Source organism: Perca fluviatilis, chromosome 18 (assembly GCF_010015445.1).
Source record: "Perca fluviatilis chromosome 18, GENO_Pfluv_1.0, whole genome shotgun sequence".
Lineage (NCBI taxonomy): Eukaryota > Metazoa > Chordata > Actinopteri > Perciformes > Percidae > Perca > Perca fluviatilis.
Genome location: NC_053129.1, coordinates 23524227 through 23548449, shown reverse-complemented (window position 1 = coordinate 23548449; position 24223 = coordinate 23524227). Strand labels below are relative to the sequence as shown.

Here is a 24223-nt window from a genome sequence, read left to right as displayed (position 1 = left end):
ACGAATTGCACTGTCCCAATCAGTTTAATCAATTGTTTTGACATAAAATCACCTTGGTAACTAGCTAGTAAAAATTGACAAGCTAAAGTGTAAAATTCAAATGTCAAATATAAATAATTTGTTTAAAATTACATATAAATTAAAAACGAAGTAGATTACAACATTTATAAAGAAATTAAAAAATAAAAAATAAAGCCTATTTGAAAAATGCAACGAAAAACAGGGAATAATAATAATAATAATAATAATAATAATAGAAAGAAAGATATTTAATAGTGCTAAATTGTAGAAATATATATAAATCAATTTAGCAATACATGAATAATAATCTATATTTTCTAAATAACACAGCATTGCATTTAAATGTTACACAGTTTACAAATAAGTAGCTGCATGAACACTCCACTTAATTCCATTAACCTAATTCCATTTGATCCTACTTTATACTTCTACTTCCTTACATTTCAGAGTAAAATATTGTACCTTTTACTCTACTACATTTAACAGTATATTAAATGTTGTTTTCACATTAATGCATCTATAATAAATAAAACAGGAATATAATATGTTATTGATAATATGTATTTTAATTATACATTTTGAATGCAGGACTACTTGTAGTGCAGCTTTTTGTTCCTACATTGTGGTACTTTAGCCGAGTAACGTAACTTCTTCCACCATGCTCCTCTCTCACATAAACTGTAGAGAATTTACACGGTGATAAAAAAAATACTGATTGCGCCTTTAAGTTAAATGCCCATTTTTCCTGCAGCATGTTACTACCATCCGTAGACGTATATTCTGTTGCCGTCCACTTCAAGCGACCCCGCGTCCTAAAACGCGCGCACCCCGAGTTTCGGGCGGGACTTCCTTTCTCTTGCGGATGCGATATTAGGGTGAGCAGGCAGAGAAACAGGGCTTGGTCGGGGTGTCACTGGTGTATCCCTATCCGTGCGGCTCTGGACAGCAAATAACCGGGCTGACGACGCTGCTGCCGCTGCCGACCCCTCGTAGATGAACCTCCTCCCCGGCTATGCTGCCCTGAGAGCTCCGCGAGTATCCGCCTCGGCAACATGTCTGATGTCAACAAGACTATTCAGAAATGGCACGCCAGTTTTAGGAAAGGCACAGACTTTGACTCGTGGGGACAATTAGTGGAGGCTATAGATGAGTACCAAATGTAAGTTGCATTCAACATGTGTATCCCGCCTCTCCACACAGCATGGTTTATCTTCCTAGGCGACATGCTTCCCCCACCCCCCTTTCTCTTTAATTCTTAAATGTGCAGAGAGATAACGGCATGTAGGAGACAGTGGGTGCATGGTGCTTCATAACTAGTTCTAGCCTCTGAGCTGTCAGTCAGCTCCTCGCGCCAGTAAACAAACCCTACCCATCCATGACGTGATGTGGCAGTTGTTGTGTAGAGGCAGCAGAGTCTCTGTGTGTGTGTGTGTGTGTGTGTGTGTGTGTGTGTGTGTGTGTGTGTGTGTGTGTGTGTGTGTGTGTGTGTGTGTGTGTGTGTGTGTGTGTGTGTGTGTGTGTGTGTGTGTGTGTGTTGCACCCCAGGTCCATTCACCACCAGTTTAGGTTGAGGGAGAGTGCTTTCATAAAGCCTGTCAAGGGGAAATCATCCAGAGCTGCATGCATCGTGTGTCATTATGTGTCATGCAGTGCACAAATGGGGCCAATATTCCCTCAGAGAAATAGTCAGCCACACCCTCTCATTCTTATGGGTGGGTTTTCATCTGTTTAGTGAGGAATGCTTCCTGATTTCAGACAATATATAGTCTTTCTACATTTTTAAAGATGTGATCAGATTTGTCAACTTATTAATGTATTGCATGAAACTATCTATGCACTATTGATGTTTGAATCTAGATCGACATCGTTTTTTTTTTTTGGGCCGGAAGGGGGCGCAAAATATGCATCATTAAGCCACCTTTAGAAGTGTTTGAAGTTTTTCAGCAAAGCATTAACGCACTTCTGTGTTGTTATTTAGTTTAGCGAGACAACTACAAAAAGAGGTCCAGTCAACAAATTCATCAGAATTCACAGAGGAGCAGAAGGTAATTATTACATCTCTCTTTAACTTCTGGACAGAGGAGTCAAGTATTCTGCATAAACTAACTTTTTTTTTTTTTTTTTTTTCTTCATTTCTTAGAAAACTTTAGGAAAGATTGCAACATGCCTGGAGATGAGAAGTGCCAGTTTGCAGGTTTGTGTCATTGTTTTTCATTCTGTATGAAATATGTGGGCTATCTGGAATTTTAGAAATAGTCAAGTCAATTTATTTATAGAGCAGAGCCTAAAAATTTGATTTGATACTATAAATAAAATTGAATTGAATTAAAATGTTAAATTAAAAAGTGTTGACTGACCATTGTTGAAAATCGAAAACACATACGCATAATTATGAGAATTAATAAGTTAAATAGTGAGGTCATGAGTCCAAACCTTCCTCTGTGCTGATTAGCACATCACGCAGCTCTTCTCCAGTACACCAGACTTCATTCAAGTTTTTGGCTATTCAGCCTTCAACCACCCTGATAAAAGCAGATAGGTGAAAATCTTTAGTCAAGTGCAGTGTCCTTCACTTAAATACACCCACAAATCGCTTCTTCAGGTCATTACAGCAAAAGGTCAATAAATTCACTCTTCTAAAGAGGTAGAGTATTAAATGTGTCTGCTCTTCTGTAGTGCACACAGTCAAAAGAGGACTTCAAGTTAGAAGAGCTGAAGAAACTGGAAACCAGTAAGTGTAGCGACTGGGAGTTAAGTATCTACTTGTTAATCTGCCTGTCGTGACTGGCTATTCTGATCTTCCTCCTTTTGTCAACAGTAATTCAAAATATTCTGACCTACAACAAAGAATTTCCCTTTGATGTACAGCCAGTGCCCTTGAGGTAAATATCCAACACTAACCATCTCATGTCATTGAGTTTGTATTTTACAGATAATCCTGCGTGAGCATTGAAGTTATCTAATGTGTAGATGAAGTGATTAAACCCGCCGTTCCTCTCTGTCAGGAAAATCCTGGCTCCAGGTGAAGAGGAGAACCTGGAGCTGGAGGAGGAGGAAGAGGAGGATGCTGCAGCAGGAGCAGGATCTACAGAAGCGTTCCCCCCGAGAGCCCCCGGTACTGTGCACCCATCTAGAACCGTTAATCAAACACACCCGCTGTTTTGAGGGATGTTTGGTTTGTTGTGTCACGTTGTCCTGTTTGACTGTGTGTCTTTTTGTTTTTGTTTCTTTCTGTCGGTTCTGTGCATGGCTTCAACGCTCATTCCCGCCTGCTTCATTTGCAGCTTCGCAAGGTACGGCTTTTATCAACAACCACCTGAATTAGTTCTCCCCTGCGTGACCGATGGGATTTTATCACAGCCTTTCAGTGGTAATACGCGGCTTGTTGCTGAATTGACAAAAGTGTGAATAAAGACGCATACCATTTAGAGTTAATTTTAGAATCCAATGCTTCTTTTTGACTGTGGAGTAAATGCATGTCGATTTAGATACCTTTTAGACTCTTGGCCTCTTAGACTTTTTAATAAGACATCCTCTGTTCCACTAGATTTGGCCAAGCAATCTACTTTTCCATGGAGAATTTCTTTTATTGATCTTTCTGAAAAGCAGAAACATGAAAGTTCTGTTCATATTCTAAGTAAAATGCATATCTACTACTGTGCTAGAAAGTAAATAAAAACAACTTTTGATAAGAACTATATTTGTAAAGATTTTTTTTTTTTTTTATAGAAATAGTTTTTATACAGTTATACCTACAGTCAAACTGTTATTTCCAAAGTCAATAATGAACCTTCAAAATCATTATTATTCTGTATAGCGTAGCAACCACAACTCTAATGAGGTTTGGATGCTGCACAAATGCCTCAAAGTCTCAAGAGGTACAGCTGTTTAACAGTAGAAGAAAGAAAGGTGCCCTAATCAGTTATTGTTTTGTTTTTGATCAAAGGACTATGTGTAATCTGAAAGGTAGTGACAAACCCACACAGAATGATCACCTGACTCTGCGGTTCCACTCAGCTCTGCGCAGAGTTTAGCATCTTTCAGCATCTTTCAGCATCTTTTAGCTCGCTTGGTTTCATTCCTACAGCTTTACGGTTTTGGATCGTTCTCCCCGCTCTCATCGACCTTGTTTCCAGTTGCAGCAAGCAGCTGTTTTCAGATAAAAAAAAATAAAATAAAAAGCAGACAGACAAAGTTAGCAACTAGCTGGTGAACATAGTTGAGCATTTAGCAGCTAAAGAGACAGATGTTTTCCTCAGGCGTTGGTAGAGCCCAAAAACCGAGCTATTACTTACTATTTATGTTGCACTGTGTCTGCTGGATGTTTACTAACATTACTTTTTGAGGTGGTTATGAGTCAGTGTTGTGTTGTAAGTGGCCACAAATGAATGCATCTTAAATGTATGGTTCAAACCACCCCCCCCCCCATTATCATGTTTAAGCTTTCCAGAAAGACTAAGGAAAGAAAACCCCTCTATGGGAGAAGCTAACCATGGAGTCGGGGGGGGGGGGGGTACTTTAACTAGGTTCAACTGTTTTCATGTTTAATATTTAAATGGTTACTTAACAATAAAGCCTGTAATCTGATGGTAAAATGTATGCATCTGAAAATGTTGTTTGCTATTGGCTATTATTTGGTCCCAGGTGATGTCCCCACCAATTGTTATGGCAACTGTTAATGTAACCTTTGTCCTCTGCAGGTACCTTGTTACCGCGGTTACCGTCAGAGCCTGGGATGACACTACTTACACTAAAGATCGAAAAGATTGGGTTGAAGGATGCAGGGCAGTGCATCGATCCGTACATGACCATTAGTGTCAAAGGTAATGAGCTGCTCCACTACTCTAAAGTGCCTCTGGATCGTTCACGTTTCTGGGAAAGTGCGGCTGAAGTGCGTCACCTTGAAGTCTTGGAAATCTGCCAAAACCAAGAGCGCGTTCTGTGTTTCTCTGCCTGTAGATTTGAACGGCGTCGATGTGAACCCAATGCAGGACACACCTGTGGCCTCCAGGAAGGAAGATACCTACATCCACTTTAGTGTGGACGTGGAGATCCAGAGACACGTGGAGAAATTACCAAAAGGTAATAGCTGACAGTTTATCCAAAGTGACATACTATAATAATATATACTATAACATTGAATTCCTTCTTTACTAACTATCACTATCAAAAAATGACTTGACACAATGACATAAAATGACACAATTTAAATTATAATTCTTCATGCATACATTTTAAATATGCCTATGAAATACATCCATAAATAAATAAATGAGGCAATAAATATAAATATATAAATGAGTCAATATAGTTCAATAAATTCAAAACATTAATTTCAGGGGACTTTTTATTGATATGCATTTATGTATTAATTATGTATTACATTTTTGGTTTTGGTCTGTCGACCGTAAGAAAAATACATAAAAAAGGCCAATCATTGGGATGTAGTACATGCCAGTGTACAGACAGTTTGGAGGTAATTATTTAGTATTGTATGTTAACCCTCCTATTCATTTAGTTAAACCTGCTATACGTTCTTCCAGGAGCAGCTATCTTCTTTGAATTCAAGCACTACAAACCTAAAAAGAGGTTTACCAGCACTAAATGTTTTGCCTTCATGGAAATGGACGAGATCAAACCCGGCCCTATGGTCATCGAACTGTGAGTCGACTGATAATCACATGGTTTGAGGGATTCCTTTGTGTCTTGAAACATAAAGTATATATTCTTCCTGGATTTCAGGTACAAGAAGCCCACGGACTTCAAGAGGAAGAAACTGCAGCTTCTAACAAAAAAACAACTCTATCTCCATCTTCATCAGACGTTACACAAGGACAGTTAAGTCGAGCAGCACGCCCTGAACTTTGAACCAACTCTTTTTAATCTCTCTCTCTCTCACTTCCACATCCAGCAAAATGTGGTGTTCCACCTCGTAACATCCAGCAATACTAAAAGTCACGGTTGTAGTCATTTTTTTTTTTTTTCTCCATTAGTTTATAAAGAAAGTGAAGGGAGTCAAACATTTATCACATCAACTCAGGCTTTTGTATTTGTTGATTGCATGGTTGTCAAGTGCATATCCCTTCTGTTGCAGGAAACCCTGCTCCAAAAACTCCAAATGTATTCAGATTGTTTCGACTAGTTGGAGATACAGGGCTTTCTTATTACAGCAGATAAAGCATAATCTACAGTCTTCTTTATCTCACTGATTTTGGGAAACGGGACACAACGTGAGTTATTGCAGGTGCTTAATACTTTTGTGCTGTTGGATTTTAGACTCTAAAGTGAAATTCAGCAAAACGGATATAGTTGCCAAAACTCTGTGGACATGTCGGTGAAGTCATGGCAGAGTTTGCAAAGCCACTCCCTGAATAAATAACATGCAGACAGCATCGCTGTTGGCTCCATCAAGCCACCAAGAGATTGGTCATAAGTTCTGTCATAGTCCTGAATGGTTTGTGTGTGCCATAACTATAGACTTTTATGGGCTTTAATTATTATCAATTAAATAGATGAGTTTAAAAAAGCTATTACAAACTGGTGGTTATAAAAAATCAAAAAGATTAAATCCCTCCCCAATTAATAATTCAGTTGTATTTATTGCTTAAATGATCAATTATTAAATAGTAAAATTGGATCACAAGAATAATTTTAAAAAGGCTAATAAATACTGATCATATACAGCACCATCTCACAATTTGTTTGTTGTCTACTTTAACATTTACGGTTTCCATTGTGTGCTTTCTTTAATATTAATTGACCTTTCAGGTTTAGATTACATATAGTCATTTATTGTCAATATAAAAATATTGATAAATGCAGCTTTAATTTAAAGCAGCAGACAGTCTGATTGGCCAGCTGTTATGTGTGTCTATCGAATCAGATCTCTTCTGCTGTTCTGTGGGTTGGACGTCCTTCAACTTTTAGGTGGCATGAGAATTCTTTACATTAAAGCTATCATAAAATGGAAACTATAGATTTATTATTATTATAATAATAATTATAATAATGTCCAAAATTGTCCTGGTGGCACACTATGGATTGTTGTTTAGTCACATACAGTATTGAATTCAGCAGTGACATTTATAATATTAATTCTAGGTTAAATATACAGTATGATCTATGAAGCACTGAAATGCTTTGACCATTTTAAGAGTATTCATTTTTTCAGGTTGTGTTGGCTTTGTCAACAAATATGATTTCTATACTCAAATATTTGTTATAGCATTTAAATGTCCCCGTAATTCTGACAGTCGCCACATTTCAGTTCAGTGTTCATGCTTCAGTATGTATTGGATTTAGTCTGTTTTTAATACGGTTTTATGAATTTATAAAGAGTTGAGTGGATGCAGCATTGGTCCGTGTGATTCTGTATTGAGTGTAAGCATCTGGTTGCAGTCCAGATGTTTAACACCAGTTTTTTTTCTAAGCAAGCAGGAATACAGAGTTTGGGTTGGATGTTTATCACCTGCCAGGAAGTGTCTTTTTAAAATCTAGTGTTACTTTGCAGATCAGATGTTTTATGTATACAGTTATATTTGAATTATGTCTAGAGGATGCATCTTTATTGAACAGGAATGCTCTTGGACTAACTTTTTAAGATTCACTTAAGCCCACTACTTTTATTTTGAAATTTCACATTACCGTTATAAAGGGAGTTTTTAAATGAAAAGTTGCATGTAACTTTTGTTTTGCATTCTGACTTTGCAGATGTTCGTCTTCACTAAAACATTGTAATATTTGATTTTAGATTTTATTTTTGTAATGTCACAATATTCAGGACTATAAATTAACTGTAAGATACACTAACTGATGAATATACAGCAACACAGTGCATGTATGAAGCGCTACAATGTGGTAGGACTGAGACCTGTGGGGTGTTTTAGTTTTGTTGACAGACTTGAGGGGAATTGTATCAAATGTTTACATTGCTTTTAATTTCTAATAAACTACAAATTAAGCAGTTTGGTGGATACTTTCATCCAGAGCATCAGACAGTGAACAGACTGCGTTTTAGCATGTGTGATTTATGCAAATACTAAAGCAACACTAGGTAATTTTTCCCACTTCGGTCCCCCTACAGGTTGGAAGCTGAATTGTCCATTACATTACATTGTCCAGTTCATTCGAACTACAGATCTGCTACCCGAGCTGGCAAACTTGCATAATGTAATGTAATGGACAATTCTGCTTCCAACCTGTAGGGGGGAACGAAGCCGGAAAAGTTACCAAGTGTTGCTTTAAGCCCCTAAATGTTACCAACATGTTATATTGCTCTATTAGACTTTACACAGTCCTCTTCAAAAAGAGCTATTACTAGTTCTGCATGCAAGCTTTCCAAGTTAAAAAAAAAAAAAACTAGATGTGAATCATGAATGAAATGCTAACCGTGCCACTCCACACACTAAATATGGTATGTTTGGATAAGTTAACATATCTGACTTTTATGAACATAACAAAAGTTAATGTTTGTCTCAGATGTTTGCCTTATTTCTTTCCAAATCTGACCTGTTGAAGTTTATAGAGCCTGTGTAAAATACATCCACTATAAGGGAACTGTAACCAGTTAGTAACATAACACCGACAGCTTTTACATTCTTTATTATTAAAAGTTCTACCAACATAGTAAAATAACTTATACATCTGGCCATCAAATTACACATTTGCTTTACATTCGCCTCTAAAGCAACAGTTTTGGGAAATTATGGTATTCCTGAAATACTAGAAGCTAAACTCCCTCCTTTTTCAAAATAATTTCCACAGGAAATGACATTTAAAAAATTGCCCCTTAAAAATCATTGCTATGTATATTTTTTTAAAAGAACAAAAATGAAAATCCTCGGCATATAATGAATTATTATTGCACAATAAGCGTTTTAAAATAGTGGAAACCCTCTCATGTCATTGATTTCGGACACATAATTATTGATACTTTAATTTAAGGACCATGTTTTTTTTTTTTTTTAACAAACACCATTGCAGCTTTTATTTTAGAACTGAAAAAATAATCATGACCTATGTTTGGACTGGATCTGGGTTAACGTGATGGGTTCTGGGTAAATTCAAGTCCCCTGCCATAGCTGGTGGCGTCTTTAAGGCTTGACCATCGCTGGCCTCGCTGAGTCCTGAGGGGTCTCCTGCTTCACATGCAGGTCCAGTCCGGGGCCGGTGTGAGAGTTCTGGAGAGCATCGGGTGGAGAGTGACCATATGCATCGCCATGTGACGGATGGGGAGGGACGCCTTGAGGCAGGTGCATTGGTGGGCTGCTGTGGTCACGTGGTCCTGGGTAGCGCATTTCAGGAGGGACGGGGGGACGTGGTCCCATAGGTCCACGGACACCTGGTCAGAATAATTGAAAGGGGAAATATTCCTTTATTTAGCACATCAAAATAATTTGTACACCGTAACCAATCCATTAAATAAAAAACACGTGCAAGGAAGACAACCCTAAGGGGCTTATAAAGTGTCTCCCATTAACAGAGTATGATTACAATTTAATATGAAACAACAAAGTAAAAGACAATAGAAAAACCAAGTAACAGTACAAAATATACACATCAATAAATGTATATGTAGACAGGCTCAAATCAGCACATCCTGTTAGCGTGCCCTATACGTTTAGGGGTCCAGCCCCAGTACATACCAACATAACACTCAAACATAACACATCATCGGCACAAACTGATGTGTGGGAAATAAAAACAAAAGGGCAGAACGTACCATGTGGCGGAGGCATCGGTCCGAAGTGATGAGGTGGAGAGGGACGGAAGTGTGGTGGTGGGGGACCCCGAGGATCAATGACGGGTCCAGGGCCTGGCCTGGGGTGAAACGCGTGTCCGTTGGCAGGACGAGGTCCAAACTCTCCTCCCATCGGTCCAGGAAGTGGCATACCTGGGTGCCCGTTGGCTGGTAGTGGGGGCCCGTGATGATGAGGAGGACCATGAGGACCAGGGGGGAGGTGGTAGAGGCCAGGTCGTGGAGGTCTGTAAGGCCCAGGAGGTGGCAGGCGGCCGTGGGGTCCAGGGGGGAGGAGCTGCTCATGAGGTCCAGGGCCGAGGGGAGGTCCTTGGACCATGGAGCCTGGTGAGTCCCTGATTGGAGACGCAAGGAAGGATCCAGGTCCCTGAAAAAGACCGATGATAATGACAAAGAGTTGTGTGCTTTTTAAATGCAGACACATGCACTTTAGTTGGTCCTGTACATTGAGTACATATGGACTACAATTTACGTCATGCAGTGAAAAGATCCACAAACACAATTTACAAAAAGTGCATTTAGCCAGGGCTCAAATCACATGACAAGTAACCTCACACCATCATTATTTGGATGAAAAACCACACCACTTGCACACAAATTCAACCTCTGACACACTGGATGAAAAGAATCTCTGCTTCTCTCAGTGCTGTGAGAACAGGTGAAACCACACACTCAGCCCAAAAAGTTAGGCCAGCCCCAGTGAAGCAAAATGCCTTCAATCTATGCCCAAATCCAGCTTTAGGGAAGAGGGCGGCGTGCTTGCATACGCCTTCACAGCTGTACTGGCCAGCCTCTATACTCACTGGCTCTGGGCTGTCTGTGGAGGCCTCAGCTTGTGCCTCTGCTTTTATCTGTGGATCTACTGCTTGTGTCTGTTTCAGAGCAAGGACACACACAACGTAACAGACATGTAGGTAGGAGCTCTAGGCCTTCAGATGGAATGAGGGAAGGTAACGTGTACAAATGAGTCTGATCGGATTAGAAAAAGACTTACAGATCCATCCATGTTTGCAGGTGATGAGCTGCGGGGGCCCATCATGTCTGAAAGGGGAGAAACGGCACCATGTTGGAAGAAGGTTAAAAGCAAAAGGGGAAATATTTAAAATACAGAGACTGCAGAAGACATACCCATCCCAGCGATGTGTTTGTTTTCAGGGTAACGACCATGTGGGTCTGACGGAGGTCGAGGACCTGAGGGGAGAAGACAAGAAGATGCAATGATGAATGAAATCCCTCAAGACTCTGCCTGTGGCACTTTTCCCAGGGAGGACAAAGTAGTAAGAAACAGTCAAAGAGGAAACATATTATTAAAAGGGCAAAGATTGGTCGTCTCTACTCCATGAGGACAACAGTCAGAGGAACAAAGCATTCTGGATGACTTTTAAAGCCCCTGAAAACTTTCAAATTGGTTGCAAATTAAATGATCTGTAATGTGTGACTTAATAAGCTACAATCAAAGATACAATTTGGAAACAAACATCCTTCTCTATTTTTTATTCAGTTTAACAAAAACATTCAGTTAAGCTGCTTCATCAGGACTGTTTGGGTTTAATTATACCAAGAAGCTGAATGAGAAAATGTGTTTTTAGGGACTTTAAAAAACAAAAAAGGTGAAGCACGTTTCAACAGCAACACAAACAATACTGCACAAAAGGAAACTTCTAAAGGAATCCACTATAAGAAATAAAACAAAAGCAGGAAAAAGGGAGTTGAAGACAGAGGTAGCAGCACGTAACACACAGTGGTAAGAAATAAGAGCAAGAACTCAAGAAGGGGAAAGATCTGAAAAGAATAATGACGTCAGGTGTGTAAGAGGAGAAAGATATAAGGACAAAATGTTGCAGCGCAGGGATGACGTCCAACTGTGGCGAGGAACAAGGAAGGTGAAGTAATCCACTGGGACTCACCATACGGGTCAATTCTTCGCCCCACTGGGGCAGAAGGAGGGCGCCTTGGACCCTCTATCATTATTGGAGGGGATGGTGCACCCCCACTCACAGGAGAGGGCCCATATGAGTCACCTGTTATGATCAAACCATCCATTTACCAAAGGAAAGAAACAGCTGACAAGTCACTACAATATATGCAAAGGCGAGGTCCTTGTTCCAGGCTCTCGGAGAGTCGAGTACAGTGAAATGCAGGGTTTCTCCCAGAGAAGTTGTTTAGCCCGGTGGCAAGAGTCTTTTTTTGCGACGAGGGCCCAGTTGGGGCCAGTCACAGACTGATGGCAGCATTAATGTAGGGCCCAATAGTTTCTGTGATAACCGAATCATGGACAGAATCGCAAAGTTTTAAAAAGCTATGACACAGATACCATAGGGCCCTACATTAAGTTAGTGCTAAAAGCTAACTGGAGAATCGAAAATGACTTTAAGTTTCCAACCGAGACGCCCCACTGTAGTTTAAAAAACATCTTAAAAACGTCTTAAAAAAAATACATCCCAAAATAATTCCCAGTGGCTTATGCCGGGTGGGGGGCAATTTACAGGGTTTCTACACGTTTCACCAAGTCAAATTTAAGACATTTTAAGACCTTTGAAAGACCATTATGAATGAAATGTAAGACCTATTTAACGACATTAAGTACAACGAAAGTTGACAAAAGTACTTTCCAAGTAAATAAAACTTATTCAAATTGAATAAAAGCGACAGAGTAATAATAATCTGTACATATACAGCAAATTAAATTTGGACTATCGAAAAAAAAGAACTACAACACCATAGAATAAAAAAAAAAGCATTTCAATGAACATCAGAGGTAACGTTATGTTGACGTCGGAAAATTAAGACCTGTTTGATTTAAGACCTAGAACACAATACTTCAGCGATTTTTAAGGCCTAAAATTTAGATTTTGAAATTCTAGACTAGACTTAGGCCTGGTGGGTCACCAGGCTTGTAATAGACTAGAAAACGAGACATCCTCCTTCCCATTTACATGCAGGGTTTTATTAGAAAACAGCATCTTCTTCTCAAAGCTCTGAAGGATGAGACCTGACCTAATGGAAATAAAAAGCAGGAAAGGTTGTGCGGCCTGTTTACCTTGTCGAGGGCCTGCAGGTTGCCCAGAGTTCGGTCTGAAGAGAGGAGCGCGGTGCTCATTAAGCTGGGAGGTAAGTACAGCCAGCCTGTTCATGGGTAAAAAGAACAAACAAAAACCTTTGCTTAGATGCAAATAAGCTCCACAGGAAGGCTGACATCATCAAGTTGCTCCTTTTGTCCAAACAACAGTCCAGAACAAAACCATACTTAATTTACAAAGATGTAGCAAATCCTCACATTTGAGCAGCTGGAACCAGTGAATGTCATGAAAAATGACTAAAAATAAATTCATCACCACAATATTTGTTGCCGTTGATCAATCGAATGGTTTAAAACTAGTATTACTTTGCGAAAACTTACTTTTCACGGAGCTTTGATGATTCAAGCTTCTCTTGGTTCAGAGCTCGCTCTGCATTACGAGCATTTACCTGGAAACATAACGGAGAATTAGTGTGCAACTGGAATAATAATGCCTCAGCTTATTATCAATCTTAAACGGGCTTCAACATCCATTTATAGCATGTTGGCATATTTGAATAAATTGTGGCACTTTGTGCAGCATACCCAGTTTGAGTGAGTTTTGTTTTCCTGTTCTTTAATCTAAAACAGAAAGAAAGAAGGAAAGATACTCTGTCAGGTTGCAGTACGATTTCTCTCTGTACTTGCCCATTTTAAAATGAATACCTACCTGCTCTTTATAGACTTCCTCCGTCTTCTTCATCTGCTCCTCCATTTCATTAATGCGTCGCCGTAAGACTTTCACCTGCTCCTCGGCCTCCACAGCTTTTCCTCCCACCTCAGACAGCTGACTCTCTTTGCTGCGTCGCTCCAACTCTTCCTTAGTTAATTTCCTGTGAAGCCACAGAAACACCCCCCTTCAAACAACCGCAACACGTGGTTCCTACACATCTTTTTTGTTTTTATTCAAAGACATGCTTTAATTCATGAGATGCTTGACTGGATTATGCTAAAACAGCATAGCTTATTGACATTCATCATTATGAGAATCTACAGCGTGTAACAGCAGCTAATAAAAAAAAATAAAAAAAAGTAAATCGATTGTTAGGGCTTTACTTACTGCTGCAAAGCATTTTCCTTCTGCTGGTACATTTCAACCATGATTTCGTTTTTCTGCTGGAGGATCTTGAGCTGGTTTTCAACATGGCTCTTATCGCTCTTAAGGGTTGCAATAGCATGCTCCAGCTCCTGGTGTTGTTCTGTTGCAATATACAATGGTAGGTTTAGAGAGGCGGGAAAAAAGTCATATACAGTGGCGATGCATTTATGGATTTTTTTCCCTCCAAAATGACTTGAAAAGAAACATGACCGACATACCTTCCAGTGACTTCCTCGTCTTTTCTTCATTCAGAAGTTTAGTCATGAAGCGATCACGCTCTTCTTCGACCACAGTGAGAGTGGTCTGGACCTGGAAACAGACCAAGTAAATTAAAACATTTTAAAGCAGGTTAACAATTTGAAATATTGGCTGTAACATTTTATCTTCCACTCATAACTACGGTGAGCTTTAATAGTTATTTTGACATCTTACCCGTGAAACATCCATCATCTGTTTGATCCTGTTCTTTATAGCTGTCTTCTTGTCCGAAAAAGACACTGAAAGGCCAGTAACTACTTAGTATGAAGCTGAACACATCATCATTTATATATTGTGACAACAAATACACTACAGGTCAAAAGTTTGGGGTCACTTAGAAATTTCCATTCCACTCCATTACAGACAGAATACAGTTTTTTTAACCCAGGGCAGCAGTTTTCAGATAGCATTATGTACTTACATAATTGCAAAAGGGTTCTCCAATGTTTTCTCAGTTAGCCTTTTAAAAGGAGATCAGATTAGTAAACAGAATGTGCCTTTGGAACATTGGATGAATGGTTGCTGATAATGGGCAATGTAGATATTGCATTAAAGATCAGCCACTTCTTTCTACAACAGTCGAGAACCCTTTTGCAATTATGTAAGCACATAATGTAATCTGAAAACTGCTGCCCTGATTAAAAAAAAACAATGCAACTGATCTCAGCTGGTATTCTGTCTGTAATGGAGTAGAATGGAAATTTCTAAGTGACCCCAAACTTTTGACAGGTAGTGTATGTGGAGGTTTAAAAACCTCAATCTCTTTGCAAGTGCATTATTGTTTTTACTTAAGTAATAAACAGAGATGGACTAACCAGGTGCTACTTCACCATTGGCTAAAACTTTGGTGTCACCTTTTTGTAAATCACAAGCGTCTAGGTCTGCCAGAAGTTCGGACAGCACCTATCAGAAGACATTTGTGCGTGGGTTAAGTTGATGCAAGTTAAGGACCAATGTGTACAGCGGATAACCACGAGAAATACAGTAGTCACAGCGGTTTAAAACTAAATAAATCCTGACCTCCACGTTGTGATCTTTGAGCACCACCGAGTCCTCCAGCTCTTTCTGGGACTTCTGATAGACTTTAATCTGCTCGTTCAGATCCTTGTGTTTGTCCTCCCAGCTCTTAATGGTTGCCTTAAGCTGTAAAAATAAAACGTCAGTAGGTCTTATCTAAAATTATCCCATTTTAATTAACTCTAACTAAATCTGATTAAAATACCCATCAATTTAGACCTCTGTTAACAGACCTCAGTGATCAACAACAAAAAATCGAAACAAGTCTACATGACAGGATAATGTCATGTAAGACAACAGTCTTACCGTTTTATTTTCTTCCTTTAGTGTTGAATAATCTTTCTCAAGACATTTGTGCTGAACTTTGCGGGCATCTTCACGAATCTTGGCCTCGTCCAGGAGAACAGTAGTCTGTGGCAAACGCACGCAGTTGATAAGAGAAGTTGAAACCACTAGCTTCATATGATTTTGCAACGTGCAGAAGATTACGTGTACCTTAGCGAGAGCGTCCTGAATACTTTTCCTGCTGAGCTGTAGCTTCTGGTTTGACTTCTCCAATTTCTCAATCTGTTAAAAGGAACCGTTAAGCATCATGAATCTGAGACGACAGCTACAAAAAATAAAAAAAAAAAAAGTAACAGGAAGGAAAAAATAAACAATTACCCTGGTGCCATTTTGAAGAGAGTTTGCCTTCTCGTCTTCAAGTAGTTTTGCATATTTGTTCTTTTCCTCAGCCATGTGTTCATTCCGTGTTTCTGCCTCCAAAACTTTACTCTGCAAAAAGGTTAATGAGAGAAAGGTCACTGACAGTCCTTATAAAATGAGAAGCCATTTTACTTGCTGTCTAAATGATACACAATACCCATAAGCCATAGAGCAGGTACACTCCCCCCCCACACCCCAAACACTCAACACAGTACGACAAGTACACAATACATTAGACACAAAAGACACACAGTAAGACAGGAAGTATCCATGGTTCCTTAGTGCTTACCTCCAGGTTTTGCATCCTTTTCATTGTAGAACTAACTGTTTCTTTTGACTGTTTTTCATTTTCTTTTAGGTATTCAGTCTTCAAAAAAGAAGAAAAAAGTTATAATAAAATAACTTATTTATGTAATTTTTTTTCAAAAGTAGCTCATAGATGTGAGATCACATTTTATTTGTTGCTCACCTGTTTCTGGAGTTCCGACATTTTGGCGAGAGCATCATTCTTTTCTTTTTTGAGCTCCAGAATTTGCTCGGTCAGCTTTTTTTCATCCACTGTAATCACAAAAGTGGAACAAAAAGTACAAAATCAGTTAGATGTTACACCTCTGTATTTTGTAATGTAAATAAAAAAATAAACTTACCGAGGTATTCTCTTTTCTTTACCTACATTTTTTTTAGAAAAGCAATAAGTAAAGATCAGTTTGATGTCTGAACAACACAGTTTGGAATAATTGTCAAAGCAGGATCATCATGTGCATGTAGTAATGTAGCTGCGGTGATGCAGAAAAACAATAATGTCGATTTCAGGACATTTCAAGATATTTCGATGCAGTGTGCATCTTCGGAGTCAAAACCTAATTTATTCTCAGCTCATACAATTCTAATATCTTTTTTGATGTTGGTAAAACTTGACACATAATTGGAGCAAATATGAGAGCAGCATTATCACAAAACATACCGCCAACACAGTCCTCCAGAAGAAGAGGGTGAAGGTGACTACTCCAACCAAAGCAGTGATGACAACAGCTTGCCAAGGACAACCAAATAAAGTTTCTCCTGGCTTCCACTCTTCTGGCAGTAATGAAACCACCTGATGGCACACACACACACAACCACAATATTGAGGAATGGTCAGCGACACAATCAGGAATAATAATAAAAAAAAGCTGGTTAAACATAAATCTTGAGGATAAGAGGTCTATGTCTCAACAAATGAGAGGGGAAAGACCCTTGTTACATTTGTTACTTTGTTTCAAATGTGAATAATATTGTGACAAGACTAAAAATAGAGACAGAGGGCAAGTCAATATTTGTCAAAGCACAGCGAGACCCTCTGCAAGCCTACAGTAGCTTAAGCCTTAAAGTAACTTCCAATATTTACATATTAGACTGAGACCCTGTGTATTCATTAACCAAAATGTTGAAAGGATCGGAAGAAAATTTGTGATCTGTTACTCTATTCACACCACTGAGAAGAAAGCTTATCAAGATATCAGGGCATTACCATACAATAATAATAAAACCAAGCAGTGCGTCCTAATGCAACAACCAAAAATTATTGGACCAATAAGGAATTTGTACTATTAATTATTGAGAGCAATATAAAGGGTTGCTCTTAGAGTGCTTCATTCACCGGCTACTTCCAAATCCAGACACAGACAATGTACAACTAAAAGCCAAGTGTGGTTCATTTGACAGTTAAGTCAATCATCAAAAAGCCAACGTATTTATGAACAGTATTAGTAGCCAAAATGGAACATAATTTGACCACTTTATTAACATCTAATTATACAAAGAAGTACTCTGCATATTGCTCCAATCATAAAGAGACCTTTGAACTGAGCATTTGGCAGCATGTGGGAAATTTTGTTTGCTGCAGCAGTAAAACAGGAACACATTTGGAGACAGATGACGTGATAAAGTGAGTGATGGGATATAATAGCAGCAGTATACCGGTAGATATAATAGGGAAAAGTAGTATACAACAATATATCAACAGTATGACAAGGTAGAGCAATATATGAAAGACCCATATGTAAGTTAAAGATAAACCGCATCAGTTTTGGCAAGTAAATTCAGGAGTCAATGTGCATCAGCCATATGCTCATTAACACGTCAGCAGGCCATGATAGCATAATCAATACTTGACATAGGAGACAAACTAAACTCATATGTTCACTTACATGTTGCAGCTCCGTTAGAAAAAGCATGTAAACCTGATCCGGCTCCATTACAGGTCTAGGTATCGTTAAAGTATCACTCTCCATGCTAGTCTTTGAAACAATAACGGAACTAGCTAGCTAGCACAAGAAACGGTATGCTAGTTTGACAGATATTAGCTTGCCAGCACGTCAACGTTATCTATCTTCAAAGCTGAGCTAGAGGTGCAAATACGGATTAAAATTAAAGTACAAAAAGCGATTAGGAATCTAAATTAATTTGACAGCATAGAGTCCATCTTAGTGCTGTCTTCTATGATAATTACTTGGCCATTTATGCCAAAATAAGGCCCGCCGGTTGTACTAATAGCCAGCTCAGCACCGGCTGTGTTGAACTTCAGCCTACACCGCGACAGTCAACAAGACGGGGGGGAGGGCCATGGGGCGTTCATGAAAAATAGGACATTTGATGTTTCCCTTGATCCACAGGTCCCAATGTTCACGCTGACACCTCATACTTAAATTGATCTGTGTGCTTGTCTTCAGACCAGAAAAAAAGACCCAGCGATTCGAGGCAGGGTTGTGAGGCGGTGGGAGTGTCACTAACATGCCCTATTTGTGTGGCGTCCTGCTGTGTTCTTTACTCCCTAATGTAGCACAAGTAGACTTTATATTTCACAATTATTGTTTTCTATCAGATCGTTTATAAATCTCGACATTTTCGACCGCACATGAAAGAAGCTTCATTCACGGAAAAGACAAGAGACGGCAGGGACTGTGCTTTGTGCTGGATCTTGTGCAGGAAACAGTCAGCTGTTGTAGAAACTCCTGGTCAGATACTGTAAGTGCTAGTGTTTCGTTTTTTACCCCTTATATTTTTTTGTGATCAACCTTTTTTATCAGCACCTTCAGACATACAAAACAAATTCACCCTCATATTGTTTTAAAACTTTCTTGTGGCAGCGATAGAGGCAGTGAGGTTTAACGTACTAAGTAATTATTGCACAAATACCCAACCACAACGTTATTATTTAGCTTTTTTTTAATTTTTTTTTATCAAATCATATTGTTTCCTCATTGCTCGGTAGCAACGGTGGATGGGAACAACTGGTTTAGGTGATGGTTGAAGGTGCAGACTCAGAGTAAAGAGACAATGTATTTAAAAAATGAATGCTGAAGCTAGTGTATACAGTAGCTTAAAGTTCTTAGACTCACCTCAATAGTCCACTCTGCAATTTTACTCTTCATCATCGAAAGGATGCAGCCCATGTAAACAATCCCAATTGAAAATAATCCCACTTCTTCTTTTTCTTCTTCTTTGTCGTCCTGAATTTCAGACACTAGTTCCATGGGGTCCAAAGATCCTAGTAACAAAATGTACCCATTAGTCAGTTTATGTGTTACAGACAGACAAAATCTTCCATTACAGTTTGTCATCACATGCATTCAAAATAGGTAAAGTATCTTGTGATTACCAAACAATTCTCCCCAAACCAGGTGAATCAAAGACAGAACCAAACAAAATTCATCTATGAGTTTAAAGGTCCCATGGCATGAAAATTTCACTTCATGAGTTTTTTTAACATTAATATGCGTTCCCCCAGCCTGCCTATGGTCCCCCCAGTGGCTAGAAATGTAAACCGAGCCTTGGGTATCCTGCTCTGCCTTTAAGAAAATGAAAGCTCAGATGGGCCGATCTGGAATCTTGCTCCTTATGAGGTCATAAGGAGCAAGGTTACCTCCCCTTTAATTTCCTGCCCATGAGAGAGAGACATCATGGCTTTCTAACAAGAAAAGTGGCAGTTGGTAGAAACACCTCCGCAATGGAAGCCAAGTTTCTAGGTTTAAGCAACTTGCATGCTAGGGAAAAAAACATTTTATAGACACAAAACTGATCAATTAACTTAATAAAAAAAGAAAAAAGGATTAATTAATTGTGTCGTATAGATTACCAACCTGAGGGTGGGTGCTCAACCTCCACACCAAGGCCCACGTCTAAGGGATTTTCCAGGGTGGCTTGAGGGACCTTCTGCATCTCGTCTGATGCACTGAAGCTCAGCTGATTGTCTTTGTTTTTATTAAAGTGTCCGCCATCCTCGTCCACACTGACGTGCGGTCCACTGTGCACCTCATCCAAAACTATCTGCTCTTCTTTGGTCTCTGCTGGCCTTTCCTCATGATCGGTTACTGTGAGGTTGTCATCACTCTCAGCCTCAGGAATGCTGTCAACCTTGTCTTCTTCAACAATGTGAGGCGGGTCATCTTTTACATTTAAATTGTGTTCATCTACAACAAAAACATTGAGAGAAAAAAACAATTAGAGATTAGTCAAGGAGGTAATTTCACAGGTTTGTCGAAACAGTTCTGGATAGAAATTGTTTTTAGTCATGGTAGGAGATTTTAGTTTTTTCTGTGAGGTATGGACTTGTGTGCTAACATATTTGACAACAGGTGTGGTCTATGGCTTTGATAAGAGTGTGATATTTGTTTAGTAGGAGGTCAGTGTGACTCTCTTTAATGGAAGAGAAAAGTTAGGTCAGGTACCGTCATCCACTGGAGCGAAACTATTTTAAATCTATATTTGGGGTCTACACTATGATACTGTATCTTGGCAATTACAGACAAAAAGGAAAAACGTGGTTGTTCAATGTTGAAATGGGGCCCTGTTCACACTTTGTACTAAAGTGCATCTTTGGTGATGCAGGTGAGAAGTCAGCCAAAGCACAGGGAGGTTACAGCTGGATCAAATAGCTCATACTAGCTACCAAACTGAGTCCAGTTATTCGACTTTGCAGAGTCCACACAGGGCATGGAAAATCCTGCAAGCTCAGTACAAATGGTTGGATTATGAAAAACAACTAGGACAAGAGTTCCAAAGTTAAAAAGGGTGAGGTAGCAATCATCTTCTCTAGCTGTATGGCAAAGCATACATATTTTTTTTCTTTTTCAGCAGTAGCTGCAATTCTCGGGGAACTGAAATTCTATCACAAATGGTCACTTGAGACAAATTCTAGCGATAGGTGTTTACGGCAATCGCCTTGTAACTGGATGAAGACACAATCTGGATATATATGTGGAAACAAGATACTTGTATGAACGGTGCCTGAAAGGATAATTCCGAGCTGCATATCTGCTGTGCCACAGTATCAAACTCTGCGTTCACTTTATCTGTGGATCATAAGCTGATGCAGTTTACCGTACTTGTGTGTGAAAGGCCTAAATCAGAGGTTAAAACAGAATATGCAATGGTAAAACCTGACTCTAGTAAATCCTACAACCCTATACCACTCAAATAATAAAAAACAAACCTACCTTGATCAATATCTGATGCTTTTTCTACTGCCAAAGGCGTGCTGTCACTGGCTGTTGAATACTTCTGCCGTAGGCTGAATGCGAGCTCCTGGAAGTCATCCAATATTTCAGCCTCCTCATCCAAACTACTCGTGTCCACATGTTGGTCATAACTCTGCTTTGTGTCTCGGCTATCCAGCATCTTCTCAATCTGATCCAGGATGGTGTTCTCAGAGGCTTCCAGGATGCCCTCCAGTGCACTTTCCACATCTTGCGTGGTACCAGTGTTTGAGAGACGGGTAGCCTGCAATTCTATGTCCAAGTCAGAGAACATGGCCTCCACTTTGAAGAGATTCCTGAGCCCCAGAAGCTTTTGGATTCGCTCCATGTTCTCCTCTGTGAAGTGTTTTCTTAGTAGAGTCAGTCTCATCACGCTGTCGCTGTATTCTGGCTCTGGAGTTGACACAGTGGGTAGAGCTGTTTCAGGTGAGGGTTCGTCAGAGTCTGTGTTGTCCGATTGTGACAAAGAGAGTGCATTTTCATCTTCAAGTCCATTTTCATCTTCAAGTAATTCTTCTTTCTCCTCCAGTTTCCGTTCCTCCATCTCTTTCTCTTCTTCATCTTTCCAATCTTCTGTAAGATGTTCCTCAAAAATCTCCCGTTCCTCCACAGATAATTCTGGTTGAATGTTATTACTCTCTAAATCATTCTTAAATTGGTCACTAATATGATTAGGTAGGCTGTCATCTACCGTCTTTTCATGATCTTTCACATCTAAATTATTTGATTGCATCTCTTCAGTGGATGAGTCCGGATGGGTTTCAGTTTCGGTATCGGCTAATTCTTGATCCGTCCCAGTTATGTTTTCTTTCAATTCATTGTCTAAACCTTCACTGTGCTCCATTGCATCACTACTGTTATTATCATTATTGACCTCTAAATCTTTGGACCCTTCCTCCTCTTCCTGCTCAAAGGGTTCATCTGTTGTTTGGATAACTGAGTTTTGAGCCCCCGGAATGGCGGAAGTTTCATCTTGTGATACCTGATCCACTGATACTGCACTTGCTTCGGTTTGATGGTGTATCGGCTCATCTGTTGGTTTTAAAGTTTCCTCCCAAGCGTTCTCAGGTCCGATCACTTCTCCCTCACTCTCATCATCATCATCATCATCATCATCATCACCATCATCATCACCATCATTATTATCATCATCATTATTATTATTATTACTATCATCATCATCAAACAAGGCAGGCTCTATGTTCTCCGGCTCTTTTGGTAATTCTACGGATAGTGGTTCTTCTACGGCTTTCTTTCCTTCCTCAAAACTCAGAGGGTTTTTTGAAGCAGCTTCTTCTTCTACCTCATCCTCGTCGTCTTCCTCTGAACTAAAATCTTGTGCTGTCCTCTCTCCCCCGGAGACAACTGAAAAAACAGCATCTCCAAACGATGTCAACATGTTCTTCTCCTCTGCAGCCTTATCATCGTGTGTTGTTGGAGGACTATCTTGCTTTTTGAGGGAATCAGAGAGAGACAGCAATGGAGTTTCTGCTGCTTTAACATTAACGTCTTCTGCGGGATGAGTCTCCACATATTCGCTTTCCTCCTCTTCATATGGGGTAACGTTCTTTGTGATTTCTTCATCACTAGTGACCGCATCAAAAGTTGTTCCAAGGGTAGTTTTTAACACAGGGATTTGCACTCCTTCCGAAATCGAGACTGGTTCATTTTCTGGAACAAAATCATTGTTTCCCTCCACTGCGTTTTTCTCAACTTCTGCTTCCTCTGCAGCTCTTTCAGTAGCATCAGGTGTAGCTGCTGTATCGGTCTCTACTTCTTTTGTAGAAGGTGATTCAGTTGCCACGTCAAGTTCAGGTAAAGAGGCACTTTCATCATCTGGGACTTTGTCAAGCTCCTCAGAGGTAGAACGATGCTCAGTTTGTTTTTCACTGTCAGCTGCCTCGTCTGCTGATGGCTGCGTTTCTTTCTGCACGCCCTCTGCCACTTGGATTTGGTCAGATGTTCCCTTATTTTCACCATCATTCTCCTCCAGTGAAGAGTCTAACAGTAAATCTACGTCGTAATTGTCAAACTTATCAAATCCAGTGTCAAAACAGACAAAATCTGTTTCCTGAAAAGAAGTCAATAAATTAATATTACATACAATTATGCATAATGTTATGTTGATAGTTTTAAAGTTCCATTGTATTTTGAATTGAATTTGGACTTGTCTAATTAATTTAGTAAGTCAGCAACATATTTTCATACCTCTGCTGGAACTTCAATTTCTTTGTCTGTATAAAGGTGGTTAACTGCAAGAATGTCATTTGGGAAATAGCCAAAGTGACTTCCAACCTATTGAAAAATACAAAAAGAGAACATGTTGAGGAGTATAACTAGATAGCAAAACCTAGATGTTCTGATTCTGATTAAATATTAACCAGAGTATACGTACACTTCCAGCCCATAGGTCAGTCCTTCTGCCTGACAGTTTGTAGTATACATAGATAGTTTCAGATTTTTTGACCGACAGGAACCGACAGTCTGGTCCAGAGAAATCTTTTATAGCTTTTCCCCGACACAGAAGCACTGTGAAAGAAATACATAAATAATTAGAATTGTTTTAAAAAGGTAAGCGCCGTTATCAATGTTATTTTTTACATAGCGCTCTTTCAAGAATGCAAAATGTTGGCAAACTCTTTTCCAAGATGCATACAGACAAAAAGCAATTATACATTCTTTTTTTAATCCACTCATAATTCCAAATGTCTGATTATTATTTTTATTATTAATTACTCTGTTATTTTCTCACCTTTGGTTAATGTAGGAAAAATGCTTATTACAAAGTCAAA

The 24223-nt window shown here is 39.3% G+C and overlaps 3 protein-coding genes across 8 annotated transcripts in view; 2 read left to right on the top strand and 1 right to left on the bottom strand.

Annotated features, from left to right (window-relative positions):
* Positions 1 to 855: 855 nt before the first annotated feature.
* Positions 856 to 7986, top strand: aida (axin interactor, dorsalization associated). 2 transcript variants are annotated; one of them, XM_039782663.1, is made up of 11 exons: positions 856 to 1180; positions 2000 to 2066; positions 2162 to 2215; positions 2698 to 2752; positions 2840 to 2903; positions 3027 to 3136; positions 3306 to 3314; positions 4722 to 4844; positions 4981 to 5103; positions 5565 to 5682; positions 5764 to 7986. In XM_039782663.1, the coding sequence occupies exons 1-11, from the start codon at positions 1074 to 1076 to the stop codon at positions 5861 to 5863; spliced, it is 930 nt and encodes a 309-aa protein (XP_039638597.1). In that variant the 5' UTR covers positions 856 to 1073; the 3' UTR covers positions 5864 to 7986. The 2 variants fall into 2 exon arrangements, with proteins under 2 accessions (XP_039638597.1, XP_039638598.1); XM_039782664.1 differs by lacking the exon at positions 3306 to 3314.
* Positions 7987 to 8605: 619 nt separating this feature from the next.
* Positions 8606 to 24223, bottom strand: part of mia3 (MIA SH3 domain ER export factor 3) — a 16958-nt gene continuing 1340 nt past the window's right edge. Inside the window, exons 2-28 of one of the 5 annotated variants that reach the window (XM_039781128.1) lie at positions 23827 to 23960; positions 23640 to 23726; positions 21393 to 23502; positions 20037 to 20366; positions 19296 to 19444; positions 16880 to 17011; positions 16563 to 16584; positions 16385 to 16473; positions 16205 to 16282; positions 15874 to 15984; positions 15706 to 15777; positions 15517 to 15621; positions 15214 to 15336; positions 15009 to 15096; positions 14368 to 14432; positions 14154 to 14244; positions 13897 to 14035; positions 13507 to 13669; positions 13383 to 13418; positions 13179 to 13246; positions 12819 to 12904; positions 11686 to 11799; positions 10907 to 10969; positions 10773 to 10819; positions 10582 to 10650; positions 9743 to 10145; positions 8606 to 9361 (exon numbers count right to left, since the gene is read on the bottom strand). In XM_039781128.1, coding sequence (XP_039637062.1) covers positions 9114 to 9361; positions 9743 to 10145; positions 10582 to 10650; positions 10773 to 10819; positions 10907 to 10969; positions 11686 to 11799; positions 12819 to 12904; positions 13179 to 13246; positions 13383 to 13418; positions 13507 to 13669; positions 13897 to 14035; positions 14154 to 14244; positions 14368 to 14432; positions 15009 to 15096; positions 15214 to 15336; positions 15517 to 15621; positions 15706 to 15777; positions 15874 to 15984; positions 16205 to 16282; positions 16385 to 16473; positions 16563 to 16584; positions 16880 to 17011; positions 19296 to 19444; positions 20037 to 20366; positions 21393 to 23502; positions 23640 to 23726; positions 23827 to 23960 — 5222 coding nt within the window. In that variant the 3' untranslated portion in view covers positions 8606 to 9113. The remainder of the gene's footprint in view (positions 9362 to 9742; positions 10146 to 10581; positions 10651 to 10772; positions 10820 to 10906; positions 10970 to 11685; positions 11800 to 12818; positions 12905 to 13178; positions 13247 to 13382; positions 13419 to 13506; positions 13670 to 13896; positions 14036 to 14153; positions 14245 to 14367; positions 14433 to 15008; positions 15097 to 15213; positions 15337 to 15516; positions 15622 to 15705; positions 15778 to 15873; positions 15985 to 16204; positions 16283 to 16384; positions 16474 to 16562; positions 16585 to 16879; positions 17012 to 19295; positions 19445 to 20036; positions 20367 to 21392; positions 23503 to 23639; positions 23727 to 23826; positions 23961 to 24223) is intronic. The other 4 variants (XM_039781129.1, XM_039781132.1, XM_039781131.1 and 1 more) reach the window with 4 other exon arrangements.
* The window catches only part of taf1a (TATA box binding protein (TBP)-associated factor, RNA polymerase I, A), a 19020-nt gene continuing 13644 nt past the window's right edge, over positions 18848 to 24223 (top strand). The window contains exon 1 of the mRNA XM_039781135.1: positions 18848 to 18921. The gene's annotated coding sequence lies outside the window, so the exon portion shown is untranslated. The remainder of the gene's footprint in view (positions 18922 to 24223) is intronic.